Source organism: Tenebrio molitor, chromosome 3, assembly GCF_963966145.1.
Source record: "Tenebrio molitor chromosome 3, icTenMoli1.1, whole genome shotgun sequence".
Classification (NCBI taxonomy): Eukaryota; Metazoa; Arthropoda; class Insecta; order Coleoptera; family Tenebrionidae; genus Tenebrio; species Tenebrio molitor.
In genome coordinates, this window is record NC_091048.1 from 15,166,136 (window position 1) to 15,181,199 (window position 15,064).

The window sequence follows — 15,064 nt, forward strand, 5'->3', positions numbered from 1 at the left end:
ATCATAAATAAACTATACTTCCAAATAATTCATTTACGTTGTTGCATGCGTAATTAAAGTTTACAGTTTTTCGATTTAGTGTCTTACGAATTTCAGTTTGAATGCGATGGTGTTAAATAGATAATATTTAATAGAACTAAATTATTCAATTTTCACTTGAATTTTCTCCCCCACTCTCCTTCGAATATTTACTTATAAAAACAAATTAAACTTTCCCCGCTAATAATATAATTAGTTGTTTTCGTGCTAATAGCATTTCATCCAATTTAACTCGCACAACCTCCACAAAAAGGTATCCTCTTGCAGGAGCAATACCGAGATCTAATTCTGTCGTAGTTTAATCTCTGCGCATGTCAAACGTTAATATAATTAGAATCACGTTAGATGGTGTCATGTCTCCAATTGTCATTATTTTTTTCGACACTTTTTTGCCCAACTTAATAAATGAACCAGTGCACATCTTTACCTTGTTCCAGCACTTGAACCCTCGTTAAGGTAAAACTGCATTAATTTCGTTGAAACAGCATCACACGCTCGTCACCCGACATCACAAAGCATTAAAAGTTTTACTCGTCGTAATCCTTATCTGGCCAACAATGAGGTCCTGCAACCGACAAGTTGTCGACGAAGACGCGAATTAAAAAGTTTCGTCCTACCATTGTACCAAATGGAATTTTGATTCGACCAGCTCGATCAATTTAAGTTTGCACCGCTTCATGCATTAAGGCCACCACCGCCTCTACTCTTGAACGTCAAAACGGGGGTTCTAAAATCAGATATATTTTTATCTTTTCCTATCTACACAAAAATGTGGAATATCAAATTAGAATAGATTATTTAATTTTTTATTTTAATTTTCTTATTCGTTAGAAGTTTGTTATACTCGTAGAATGAAAACGTTATGAATTTTTCAATTGATCTGGAATCTAAAATGTATCACCTTTTTTAATAATAAATTATTATTTCTCTACAAATTATATTTTTATGCTTTTCCTGTAACTCGCGAACATTTCGGTTCTTCAGTTGTAACCTATCACTACCTAAATACGTTTCATTAATCAAATCAGACATCTTTGTCAGTCCACAGTGGCAAATATTCGATATTTCATTTTTCGTGAACTTCTCATTATCGATCGCATTACCTAATGAAATTTTGGGGGGAAATTAATTTTAACAGAATTATTTTTATGACCTTAGAATATAGATCAACAACAAACAAATTTTTGCTACTTGTTTGTTTCTTTAAATTTTCCAATAATACAATTGTTACAAAAAGTTATCGAAACCTCTCAATTTATATTAAAATTAAAATTGCCTTTAAATATTTAACAACATTTAGCTTAATCCAAAGTTTAATACGCAGTCATTGAGTAGACCTCTATTTTTAAAATCTGAAAACTTATGTTTATCAATATGCAAGAATGACTGGTAGGTAAAGCTACTATAGGTATCACCAATTTTTTATACATTATATAATATCTAAATACAATATTGTACAAATTGTCCAACAGGACAAATCTAGACATAAGTTGTCAGTCTTAGACCGCGTCAAGGAATAACTTCCTGACTGTTTTTATCTTTTAAATTAAAAAGTTATAAAAACTTTAATGATACTAAATTGCAGGTTGCCAGAAAAACTAAACAATTTTCTGTTTCGTTAAATAAGATCTAACAGCATGAAAACTGATGTTCTGGCTCCAATCCATTTGGTTATTTTTCTGTTTGCAGTCCCGACGATGTCTTACGGTTATGTTCCCCAGTACGTGACAGAAGAGCAAGAGTTATCTGAAAGCGACTGTCCATCAGACGGCCAGATGATGCAGCATGTTACATCCGACGTTACAGAACTGTACCGGAGGAAACATCAAGCCGTAAACCATACCCGGAACTCGGCCGGAACTTATTATCACACACACATGCCGGGGTAAGTAGTTACCACCGCAATGAAACTTTTCTAATGGAAATTTGAACACCTGACATGGTTGTTAAGAAATTGTAAACGCGGAAGACATTCTGTTGTACTTGTTGCCGCCGGAGAAATTTTAATTTGGACCTAATACGAAATCATTATATATAATTAGGATTCAAAAAGACAAAAAGAATTCTGAATTGGGTCTAATAAAAATCGGATTTTTATGTTAAAGCAGATAGACAGATATAATAATAGTATATTAAAGTATAAGTGGATATTAAGGTCTTTAAAACACGCGCGATTTCGAAATATAGCAAGTGTTTTAAAGACCAGTTATCCATGAATACTTTACGATATTTTTTTTTAAAGTTAAATGAGTTAACATTTAGACGTCACGTTTCTCCGGTCCTCTCGGGTTTGGTGATGTTTCCAAGGAAAACGCGCAATGTTGCCATGGAAAAGAGCGTTTTTTAAAGTCCGATTTAAACACGCAAAATTGGTTACCAATAAAAAAAAAGTTTGAGAAGAAAAGAGAACTGACATTAATTTTATTAGGTACACTCCGTAACAAAAAATTTAGATTTAGACATTTTTACTTGTAAATTTGTAACAAAATAAATAACTGGAATCAATTTATTTCCTACTGACATAAATGTGCCTTGATTTAGTTATTTTCTTTATGAGACAATCCATCAATTTTTTTTTTATATTTGAAAGAATTATAAATCACATGTACAGGTTCAATAGGCTTGCCCGATATCGATTGACGCGCCGCCAAGCGGCGAAGCGCGGCATTTTTCAGTTTGTAAACAAACAGTTTCGCATTTGACGACGTGTAAAATCAGCTTTTTGAAAGTAAGAAATTCAAATTATTTAGAAAAAAAACAGACTGATCAATCGGGGAGGTGTTTGCTGTGTTCCGGGTTTCAAAAATACCGAAAAAAAGAATCGGTAACTGAAATTTTAATAATGTATTTGGCATGCGTACTTGGCAACAACAAAGAACCTCTTATTCGTGAGAATTAAAAAACAACAATTAATTGTTACTTTTTATACAATAAATAAACAATAGACGCATAACGCAGTTAATTTCAATTGGATTAATAATTTACAAAGTACGTAAAGTAAAACCATTGAATGTTAGAAATTAGTGTCATCAAAACATTTTTATTTCGTTGCATCTTAATATGCACTTGATCTTTAGGAGAATAGACAAAAAATCGCAATTTTGTGCATGAAATTGCTCTTTGGCAATGAGGATGTTCCAGATACTATTAAAATCGCGCTTGTTCCTCTTTAAATATGTTTTTATATTGCTAAATCTCAAAAATCACACTAAAAACATTCCGAATCGAAATTCTGTCGTTGAACTTGCTCATTTGTAGGTATGTATATAAAATATAGCAACAATTTCCGAATCGAAAAATTTTACCTTTAGACAATTTTTTTTCCGTAAACAGCTCGTATCAATCGACTAAAAGCCGCAAGTTATTATTATTTGCATGATTTATTGTACACTTGAATGCGAAAATTTCAAAAATTCCTGTGTTTTAATGAGTGATATTACATATCAAGACAGGCGGAATTTTGAAAACACGAACTGAAAGCTGCGCACTGCCTCCGCGAGGCGGCGCGACAGTCGTCAGAAAACGATATCGGGCAAGCGTATATTCAACAGTAATATCCCAAGTGCATGAAAATAAGCGATTAAATTTTGACGTTTGGTCAAATGTTATGTCGAGTAAATTTTCCACGTAACAAAATTTTGGGTGGAAAATTTACGAGAAATGACAAAAATCCTCAAATTTTAATCAGGTGATTTTCATGCACGCGGGGAATTCGAAATGATTATTTCCTGAATTATTATGAACAAATAGATTTTATAACGAATTATTTATTTGAATTTACATCAGTACAGTAAATAAAAAAAAGTACAATTTTGAAAAATTTTGCCATTTTTTGCATCTGTATTCAAAGATATGTTAGAAATTGCACTTGAAAGTGTCTTTGAAATCATAGATTCATTATTATCGTTCTTCGAAGTTGAAGGAATCGGGTCTTCAGGTTCTGGTAGAATAAAAAAAAATTCAGAAGCGATTAAATTTTGACACATACTCGTAGATATTTACCAGATTAAATTTTGACGTTTCAAGTTGAACCGATATAAAAACCAGACCATAGCAACTACGGCTTTTTATATGTACAGGCTGTTTGATAAAAAATGCCTCAACCCATAACTTTTTTATTTGTTATCCGATTTCAATGAACAAAAAAACCAAAGATATGGTTTTTTTATGCGCTACCAAGCATCCATAAATTATTTTTTTGGCGTTATTTTCAATAGCTAACGATAGTCAACTTTTTTTTTAAGGGACACATGTAGTTTTTTAGGCTCAGTCTGGTAGAGTTTTTTTTTCTAAATCTAATGATGTATTAATGATGTATTAAAATATATTATATTGATATTATATTGATGTATTAAAAGTTATCATGTGGTCCATAGCTAGGTAAGTGAAAAAAAATAAAAAAATTTTTAATTGTGGTTCAGCTTGTTATAAAATTTTCAAGTAAGCCGTGAAAAACAATTGGAATACAAATAGCAACAAATGTCAAGTGTCAGTTTGAAAATTTTCAGGTGCAATCTTGCGGTGTTTTATTATTATTTTCTTGGAAAACATGAATTATGTATTAAAAATAAAATTTTATTATTATTTTTCAATTAAATTTTTGTTTTTGACTAATTACGATTTTTATTACACTCGAATATAAAATAATAGTCAAATGACTGCTATCCTGCATGACTGGCAATGTTGTTATTTTATACTTAAATAAAAAAAGTTTAAAAAAGCAGATGGAAATTTATAAGCTGACGTTTGGATAACATTTACCGCACTTTGTATTCCGAATGTTTTTCACGGGACTCTTAAAAATTTCATAAGCTGAACCACAAAAAAATATATTTTTTTTCAGTTAACTATGGACTAAATGATAACTTTCAATACATCATTGGATTCAGAAAAAAAACCTTACCAGACTGAGCCTAAAAAACTACATATGCCCATTAAAAAAAAAAAGTTGACTATCGTTAGCTATTGAAGATAACACCAAAAAAATATATTTTATGGCTGTTTTGTAGCGCATGAAAAACCATATCTTCATTGAAATCGGATATTAAATAAAAAAGTTATGGGTTGAGGCGTTTTTTATCAAACAGCCTGTATAGTGATTTTTTTATAAACAATCGTCAATGTCAAAATTAAGTAAAAAACCACTCTGTACCGTCCCAAAATGTGCACATATGAACCAGCTGTATAACAATTTGACACCTAATCAGTAATCATAGTTAAGGTTATGTTCATTTCACTTTCCGGACCTGTTTTCCGCGAATTCATTTTCAAAACAAATTTAATGAGAAATCAGCGGAAATATTTTTCGAATTTGAAATAAAGTCTCCCTCGTCAGGGCGAGACGAAGTCGAGGGCTTTTATTTGATAATAATTGGTCTTCTGACCGAATAATTTATGGATGTTTGAGTTCATTAGCAAAAAATTTGCCGATATTAAAATTTTGCACGAGGGGTATACGGCTGATTATTTCCTGAATAGAATGAAAACAAACGCATTATTTCCAATCCTTTTCATTCAAAATAATTTATTTAAAAAAAAATCATGTACCGACATTTTTTATCCGATTGTTGCACAGTGTGCATTTTAGAGAAATTTTATCGGGTTGTTTTTTGTTTTCTCGTTTGGATTGGTCAATAGGCAATTGGTTGCTAAACATATATATGAAGGAAATAATCATCTTTAAGAATTTCACTAACCTTTAAGAAAATAAAGCAGTAATAGTATATTATGATACAAGTTTATAAGGAAGCCTTTAAAGCATACGCGACGAGTTTAAGAGCACGACGCGTAGCGGAGTGCTTATAACGTCGCAAAGGCCCTTATAATCGTGTATCATACGCTATTTTTTATTATACCTGCACTACAATCTGAAAATTATAACAAAAAAAAGTAAATTGAAATACCTTTTCCGGAGTAATCTGTGTCCATCAATCGTTGACATAGAAATGGTCAATTGTTGTTGTTTCGTTGCTATAGTGTATAAATGTCTATTTACCATTGTTCAAAATATAGGTGAATTTGTTGTTACCTAAGCGACCTTAAAGCTTTAGTGTTTTAAGGGCCCTTTTTCGCACGCCTTTTAGTTTCAAAAACAGGGATTATGATTCAGGTATAATAAAATAGTTATTTATTTAACGAGTTTGTGTGTAATTTCGTGGACCTTTAAAACTCTCGTTTCACTCGAGTTTTAAACTGGTCCACTCATGCCAAAAAAAGCCCAAATTACACAAAAACGAGTTGAATACAACGTTTTTTTGTTCGACGAGCCCCTTAAAGGCTCCAAATCGCCAAAAATCTTTAAAATTAGTTTGACGTTTCGTTTTGACAAGTTGTCAAATTTATCAAAATCCGTTCACACAGGAGAAAATTCTCAAATTCTGACAGTGTCGAACAAAAAAATTATTTTTGATTCTCTATCAGATATAACAAAGAAGAACAATAATTTAACATCGCGGTCATGCAAAAGTGAACGATAGCTTGCGAAAATTTCCGTATTTTTCGTTACATTAAATCAGGCTGTATTCATTGGCGTTCGTGCAGCAGGCGTTACTATTTTAATAGTAAAAAGTTGTAATAAATATTTTTTAATAAAAATGAGACTGAGAAGCACACTTCTGTTCACTGAAAAAGCACACACTTACATTTTACTTGTGTAAATCAGATTTACGAGTACCTAATGTCACTGTCATTGTCAGTGGCAGATATTTGAAATAATTCGATTTCAGTCGAAGTATTCTTTTTAAGTGTACTTAAGCATCCCTCAATGAAGGATTATTCTCTATGTTCAAGGTTTATTGTGGATTCTTTAAGTCTGGTATAATGAAAATTCGTTGGTAAATTCTTACCTGATACTTAAGATGGGTAAACATGGAAACAAATATCAAGTAAATTTACATAGCCAAAAACTAGCAAAAATCTCTCCCAAGACTAGTATGCTTTTTCCGTGAAGTGTAATTAATCCATTATTAAAGTGAAAGTAAACTTTCGTAAAGAAACCTTTCCAATACCTATTCGCATTGGCCTCTCAAGCCTGTTTTCTTGCCAACCCCTCTTTGTATTGAAGGATGCAAGTCTTACTGCAATAATTCTGTCGCCACAGCAGCCAACGACCAATTTTCTTCTAGCTTTGCAATAGCCCTAGCTGTCTGCATCGGAGTGAGATGTGGCATTTAAAAAAAATAGTTTCAATAATTTTTTTATCGTTAGTGTCAAACTTTGACATTTTAGGACGCCTATAATTTAAAATAAAAAAAATCAAACTAAAAAAAAAAACGTTCACTTTTGGATGGCCGCCATAGTACACTCTGGCAAAATTTGTGAGGTTAGGTTTGGATGTTTAAGTTTTATTTGCTTGACGATATTGAACACAACACAAGTTTTCATAGCAATACCCTGTATTATGATAATTTGTCCATTTTCCTCTTCACATCTTACTACACAAATTTTTCCAATAGATGAATTGTTGAAGCCATATAATTGAGAATTACGTATTAAATCCTGCATTCATCTGTAAACTTACAATATTTGTGTGTCTTTATCGTTTATATTATATAAAACTATACAGGGTATTTCACGAGTGATAATGAGCCTGACGGAATAATAAATTCAAGCCACAATACATTTTCAAAAAAAGCCGGACTTTTTAACTGTGGCTTGCATTTTAAATTACGTCAGGCTCATTATCACTCGTGAAATATCCTGTATATATATACAGTTACTCCTGCAGCTCTGCACTGACGTCAGTCAGGTCACAACACAACGTAGGTAAAATGAAAATTTAAAATTGACAAGTGACGCACAGTTGATTGTTTTTCGCTCGCTCCGCTAAAAACTCGACTTGATTTTAACTTGCCGTGTTGTGCTGCGAACGATTTTCGCTGAGCTGCGAACGATTTTCGCTTGTGCTGCGAACGATTTTAGCTTGTTCTGCGAACGATTTTACCGTGTCGCATGAAACTAATTCAGTATCCGGGAATAAAATGTATGTGGCGCGCCTAAAGAAGTTCTCACTTCAAAAAAATTTGTATTTTCAAGTGGTCCAAAATCGCGCCTTTGTGTATCTCCATAGAGACGGTTAAACTGTCATTTTTTTCTGAGTAGAAGTCCTAGGAGTAAAAGTGTCCCACAGGCGGCTCGACCGGGTCAATTGTAAGGTCATTTGAAGAATAGGTCCAGGGTGTTTGGGGTATAAGGTAACAAACTTCTCCTGTGTAAAAAAATAGACAAAATAAAACTTTTATTCTAGTAAAATTTTTTTGTATGTGTTATAATTTTCTAGTAATCATTTTTTCAATTTGAAGAACTACTGTGTGAAATCCACCGGATTTTTAAATTATAAAGGCGGCAGCTATGGCATTTTCCTTTACAAATCTTTATTAGCTTGAGCTTGGTATTAATAATTACAGCTTCGAACAGTGGTTCTCAAACAGTGGAAACAGAGTTTAGTCAGTTTAGTTCAGCATAATAAAAAAAGCAAATTGAAAAAAATGTCACTAAGAAAAGTTGTTCATTTAACCTAGCTGTGCATCTCAGAAAAGTTTGTTACCTTAAACACCAAACACCCTGTATGTCACGATTTATTTATCAATTATCAGTTACACGAAATATTTAATAAATAAATTATCCCCATTAAGATAAAGCCTCTAAAAAAGCGAAATAACGAAATTATTATCCAATATTTAACCGATTCGATTCGACTGTAGTAAATAAAGACGAGCCTCCCATTGTGGGACGTGGGTGGGCGTGTCCGTGGATGTCAGATCAGATGTCAAACAAATGTCAAAAATAGCGCAAGACCCTTCAGTGTTAATAGGTAAACAGTTGTAAGTTGTAATCGTTTTCTATTTACGTTTTGATAACATTTGTTGTATTTAGCGAACATCTGAAGTGTGTACTGTGTGTACTCCAAAATTGATGCAGCTCGCGGCAAACTCAATGTAGATCTAATCCGAACCGAACACAGTCCCGGGCGAAAAGTGTATGATTTCTACTATTACGTATACAGGTGTCCCAGAACTCGCGGATCAAACTTACAGGGCGTTTTCCTTGGTGATAACTGGAAGCAATAGCGTTTAAAAAAAAGGGCAGGGTATAATCGATTTTTTGTAATGAATAATTAAAGTTGACCAATCAGAAGGACGCTGTTAATTTGAATTTCACGTAAATTTAACCAAAGGTTTGAATTGCCTAGCAACATAATTCTAGTAAGAATGGTATGGAATTTCAAGTAAATGTTTGGGCAACTGTGAAGATTTTGACAACGTCAAGTTATAATTTGATTCGAAATTGTCAAACTTCGTATTGAAATCATGTATACAGCTGCAGAGTATGTCGAAATGCTCATAATTTATGGAGAATGCCGGCGCAATGCACGTGAGGATGCAAGGGAATATGCAATACGTTTTCCACGGCGTTTGCCACATCCAAATTATAACTAAAGCTCGGATTATATGCACTGAAAAATGAAGAAAATATGCGCATATATATGCATGATTTTTAGCTAAAATGCATTGAAATATGCACAAATATGCACAAAATATGAATAAATATACTATAATATGCTTTATCACTTTTAAAAAAAGACAAATTTCGCAGAATTGATCTATTTATTCAAAATTTATTAATATAAAAACAAAACTGAAAATATATATTTTAAATTATATAATAGTCAATACAACTTTATAGGAATTATATCGGGTGTTTTTTTTTAATTTCACCTCATAGTAGGCGTTGAAGTGTCGATTGTGAACGCACTATACAGCTTACGGATCACGGATCATCTGTTTAAATCTTATGGTTGGTTGCAAAAATTGTCAATTTTATTCTGGCAATTTCCATTTTTTTTTTGCAACCAACTGTACGTTTTATACGAGTGGTGCATTCACAATCGACTCTTCAACGCCTACTACGAGGTGAAATTTAAAAAACACCCGATATTAAAAAATGAATGTTTTAATTGGAGGTAAATTAAACAAAATAACTTCAAATTTTTATCGTTGAATATAGAATAAGTATTCCTACTTAGTAGCAAAGTAACATTTTTTTTCCCAAATTAATTAATGCAGGGTCTATCTGAAATACGTGTGTTAATTTTAACCATTGGAAGAACTCGCCAATTCATGAAACTTTTCTCTATAACATTTTTACGAAAAAGCTTTACAAATTGATTTAAAATTGGGAATAAATTAGCCATCAAAGTGTATACTCGTCTATGGGTAAGGGCGAAAATTTTCTGTTGTGCTAGAAATGGAGCCTTGTTAAAAAGTTACATTGTTATGGAAAAAAATATATAATTAAAATTTAAATTCTCATCTTTGAATACTTTTGCGTTTTGCAAAATGTTATAGAGACAAGTTTTATAAATTGGCGAGTTCTTTCACTGGTTAAAAGTAACACACGTATTTCAGATACACTCTGTATGTATTCACACTCAAATACTCAAGTGCTTGCTGCAAGGCCTTGCAAAACACCTTCCCTGAACTATCTTCGAATAATAATTCCGGATATTGTTACATCCAAGCAAAAATTGATTCAGATATTTTCGGCATATTGTTTTTAATTTTGTTTGTGATTGAATGTTGCAAAATGCAAATTCACGTATAGCGATTAAAATTCTTGGAAAGAACGGGTCGACATCGTTAGCCGGAAGTTTTAGAAACAGGAGATCTGTTCATTCCATTGTTAAATTTATGGTCTTATTTCTCTGGAATTACGCTCTACCAAGAAGTCCTATGTTTTTAAAGCAAGCGGATATTTTCTGATTTTTCAATTTTTCAAATTATGAATTTATTTCGGAAGCTAGTAAGGGATTGTTCAAATCTGGTTCTTGTGTTATAATTGTGTAAGAAAATGTACACAAAATATTCAATTATGTGAATAGCTCGGTGGTCAAGTTCCAAAGTATATATCCTTTTAACAAGGCAAAAACCTTACGGTACAAAAACATTTAAAATTAGCTTGACGTTTCGTTTTGACAAGTTGTGACATTTATCAAAATCCGTTCACATAGGAGAAAATTCTCAAATTCTGACAGTGTCGAACAAAAAAATTTATTTCGCTGGTAGAGACGGGTGTCAGAAGCTAGAGTGGCGATTCAGTTGGGACTTCCGAAAAGTTGACAAGATCTTGACAAGACAAGACAAATAAAATTTATTAGCGAAGTTATGTCCGTTTCACATTATAGCGCTCTTTGTTGTGTCAAAGAATGACCTTGACGACCAAAATTTATTGCTCGCGACTGTACTTACTTACTTAACCCTCCACCATGGTGTTCCGGCATTCAGGAATAGTGAATAGAGTTACAAGTATGTACGAACATAAATAATAATAAATTATATGAGAACATTCCATTCTGAACACTCGTGAAAATTAACAAATATTCAACACATAAGTGAAGCCGGTTTAAGAATGAAAATTTCTTCTGTTTACATTCTGTTTGATTAAACATTGAAAATACGCTTCACAAAATGAGAAACGTATTGATCGGAATCTCCTCCAAATCGTTGAGATTAAACAGAACGGATGAGAGCATTATTGTCACAGATGGCCGCTCAAGTTATAAAATTGTGCACTCAACGATCAAATTAGAACGATTTATGTCAGAATCCTTCTAATAAGGTTTTACTATATAAGACAAATAAAAAGGTATATGAATGATCCAGATGACTCTTCCATGATACTTCCTTCACATATCTTTGCTATTTATTAATTAGAGTTAAAATTCTAATTGTTTAATTATTGGATTGATTAAGCTCTTTACACGAAAATGATATGAATAACTAATAAATAATAATAGTACCACAATCTCTTTTTAAAAATTTAAAAATTCTGGATTTAGGGAACACATTGGTAGTTGAAATTCAAAAAGGTGAGGTGAGGAAGTTCCTTAACATTGACACAGAACATAATAAAACACAACAAAGTCAAAATGTGGAGGCGAGACTGCACGGCGAGACTGCACTATTACTTGATAGTAATATCCGTAATAGTGTATGTACTACGGCAAAATTGCCGTGCCGCCGGGTAGTGGAGGGTTAAAAACGGGACATGAATCGTTTCCTAATGTAAATTTGGTTTTGTCCATTAGTCATTAGTTTCTAGATCTCGAAATCGTCCAGAAACACATGCGTAGCCGGCCTAGTGCGGCAAAACGTAGGGATTTTGAGTTGTCATCGTTTTCGGTTGGCATGTGTTATCAGAATTCTGTCAAGCGTCAATGTTAATTCTGTGCATGGCTCGTTAAAAATGTTTTTCTATTTACAATAACGTACAAACTACAAAGAAGCAATATTTAACTAAAATTAATTAATTTTATTTGTTCCCTACTTGTAAACATTAGTTTATCAAGTCACTGTATTCACCTTGAAAATGTCTCTTAACTGGCTACTACTAGCAGGCATGTAAAATTTTACTGGCTAGCCAGTGCTAGGTTAATAATGAAAATTATTATTAACCTTGGGAGAGAAATTCTACTTCTGGGGTCGGTTCGAGAGTCAATAATGAAGCCTTCTGAGACTAGTAGTGGAAAAAAGTATTCATTGTGCATTTTATAGTGTTGGGTTAATTTAATACAATTTAAAATCTCTCAATCTCTTGCTGGACGAAGTTTACCAATAAAACTAACAATCAGTTTGCCAAAGAAACGTTTACAGACTTTGTATAGCTAAGAATTATTACTTAAAATATATTGGATTAATAACAAACAAAAACAAACTTTTTTGTTCGACACTGTCAGAATTTGAGAATTTTCTCCTATGTGAACGGATTTTGATAAATGTGACAACTTGTCAAAATGAAACGTCAAGTTAATTTTAAAGATTTTACGCGATTTGGAGCCTTTAAGGGGCTCGTCGAACAAAAAAACGTTGTATTCAACTCGTTCTAGTGTAAATTGGACTTTTTTTGGCACTCATACCAAAAAAAGCGTAATTTACACACGAACTGGTTAAATAAATAACTATTTTTACCACACGATTATTGTTTTTGTATAAGATGGCAACTTCTATTTTTTCCGCTTTAATATTAAACTCTTTTTACAAAACTACTTTTACAACTTCTTTAAATTCTTTCAAGTCATTATAATCGTACTTCTTGAATTCCTTTCTTTGAAAGTTGTTTTAATACTATTTTTATGGTATTTTTGCCTCCCGAGCATCTTTATGATTAAAATAAGTTACAAAATATAATCAAAGAAGCAGGAATTTTTCACGATTCCATTAACTATTCGCAATGGCTTGCTTATGCATCCCTGTTTTGAATATTAATATACTTTATCCGTATTAGCTAGATAAGCAATACGTTCTGTTTTTGTTTTCGTGTTATTATTATAACCTCGCAAATGTTTACATTTACAGATGCAAAGCCAACTTTATCAATAATTCCAAAAATTTACATTTCATTGTCCCAAACACAAGGGTTTCATAAATAATAACGTGAACGACTTATATTTATTCTTCAATCCTTAAAATCTGAAATGAATCTTATCATAAAAACTCGTGTATTGATCGACCCGCGAAAACCTCCTTATGATATAAAAATATTAAATTTCTTGTAAGCGGCGGAGAATTCATAAAATGTTCTTTCTTGATGATAATGAATATTTTGTCTGGACCCGTTTGTGCATGCATCGAATTTTTTATGTGACGTTCACTCAAAACCTCATTATTAAAATTGTCCGATGACGGTTTCCTTAATTTTTCCAAAGTCTTCGAGTGAAATACATCACATCTGTTTTTGTCCCGGTTGGCATTGTTCTGAACGATTCATTACAGAGTCGAGGAATTCGCCGAGCTTTTTCGTAGTAACAGAAACCTTCTCTAAACTTTGGAATGTTCAGACCGTCCTCCGAAAACTATGTTTCGACTCCTGGCACGACGAAAAGGTTGAGTTTTTTTATAGGTACGAGAGACGCCGCTTCGCTTTCGCTTTTTTTTTTAAATAAAAATCCCGATGATATGCAGATGGAATTTGACGAAATTAACTGTCATCGACGAACAATTTTTTTTTTTCATACAATTGCAGTGTGATAATAGTATATTATTATACGAGTTTAATAAGACGATTTATTATAACACGTAAAGCACGACGAGCGTAGCGAGGACGTCTTTAATGGAATAAGTCTTATTAAACGAGTGTAATATACTATTTATCTACTTTGCTTTACTAATTTCTGAAATTTCGGGTGCTTCATTTTTCATATTAGACTGGGGACTTTTGCGTAGGTTGGTAACAGACATTGACGATTTCTAATAGCCGTGAAACAAGTTCAGTAATATCTGTCATTCGTTCTAAATATTTAAAATACTACTAAATTTACTTCCTAGCTTCACACTTTACTTTGACGCCTGACGTGAAACGGCTGATGTTGCCAATATATCAAAGCTAAAATTTACCAAAAACAGTTTAATAATACGATCCATTATTAAACTGTTTTCGATGTAATAATGAGCGAATGAGCCCATTAGTAACGCACAGTAGATAAACTACGGGGTGATCAAGAAGGACTGTTTAAGTTGGTAACACTGAATGGTATTTTAAATCGTATAACAGGAGTAACTTTCGGTTGTTGATGGCTTCTCGTTGTTAATGCTATACCTATATCAGATATTTGTAAAATAAACCAACAAAACATATCCAGTTGCAGTGTTATAAATAACCGAATTAAAAAATTTTCTTAATTGTACTGCCAACTTAAACAGTCCTTCTTGATCACCCGGTATTATTAGTAGGTATATTTCATGACCCACATACGGGTTTTAAAAAAATTACTAATTTTCGCTGGATGCGAGGGTATTTCCATCATGTAGTGCGGATTGTTTTGAAATTTATACAGAGTGTCCCGAAAATGGCTCACTACGGTGTAAAACAGATCACCGTAAAGGTGAGGAAAATGTTAAAAAAAAATCTATTGGACTTATTTGCTGATTTGGCGGTCTTTGAAAGTGGCACTTAACAGGTCAATTAGTTCGAAATAAATGTATTAAATTGTGATGAAAACTACCTCTAATTATTAAATCAACATAAGTAC

General features: G+C 32.5%; 1 protein-coding gene across 4 annotated transcripts in view; it reads left to right on the forward strand.

The window, feature by feature from the left end:
• The first annotated feature begins 382 nt into the window (after window positions 1–382).
• The window catches only part of LOC138125997 (uncharacterized), a 64,364-nt gene continuing 49,682 nt past the window's right edge, over window positions 383–15,064 (forward strand). For 3 of the 4 annotated variants that reach the window (XM_069041629.1, XM_069041631.1, XM_069041632.1), the window contains exons 1-2: window positions 383–495; window positions 1,729–1,924. In XM_069041629.1, coding sequence (XP_068897730.1) covers window positions 1,737–1,924 — 188 coding nt within the window. In that variant the 5' untranslated portion in view covers window positions 383–495; window positions 1,729–1,736. Of the gene's footprint in view, window positions 496–1,525; window positions 1,625–1,728; window positions 1,925–15,064 lie in introns of those variants that run through there. The other variant, XM_069041630.1, reaches the window with a different exon arrangement.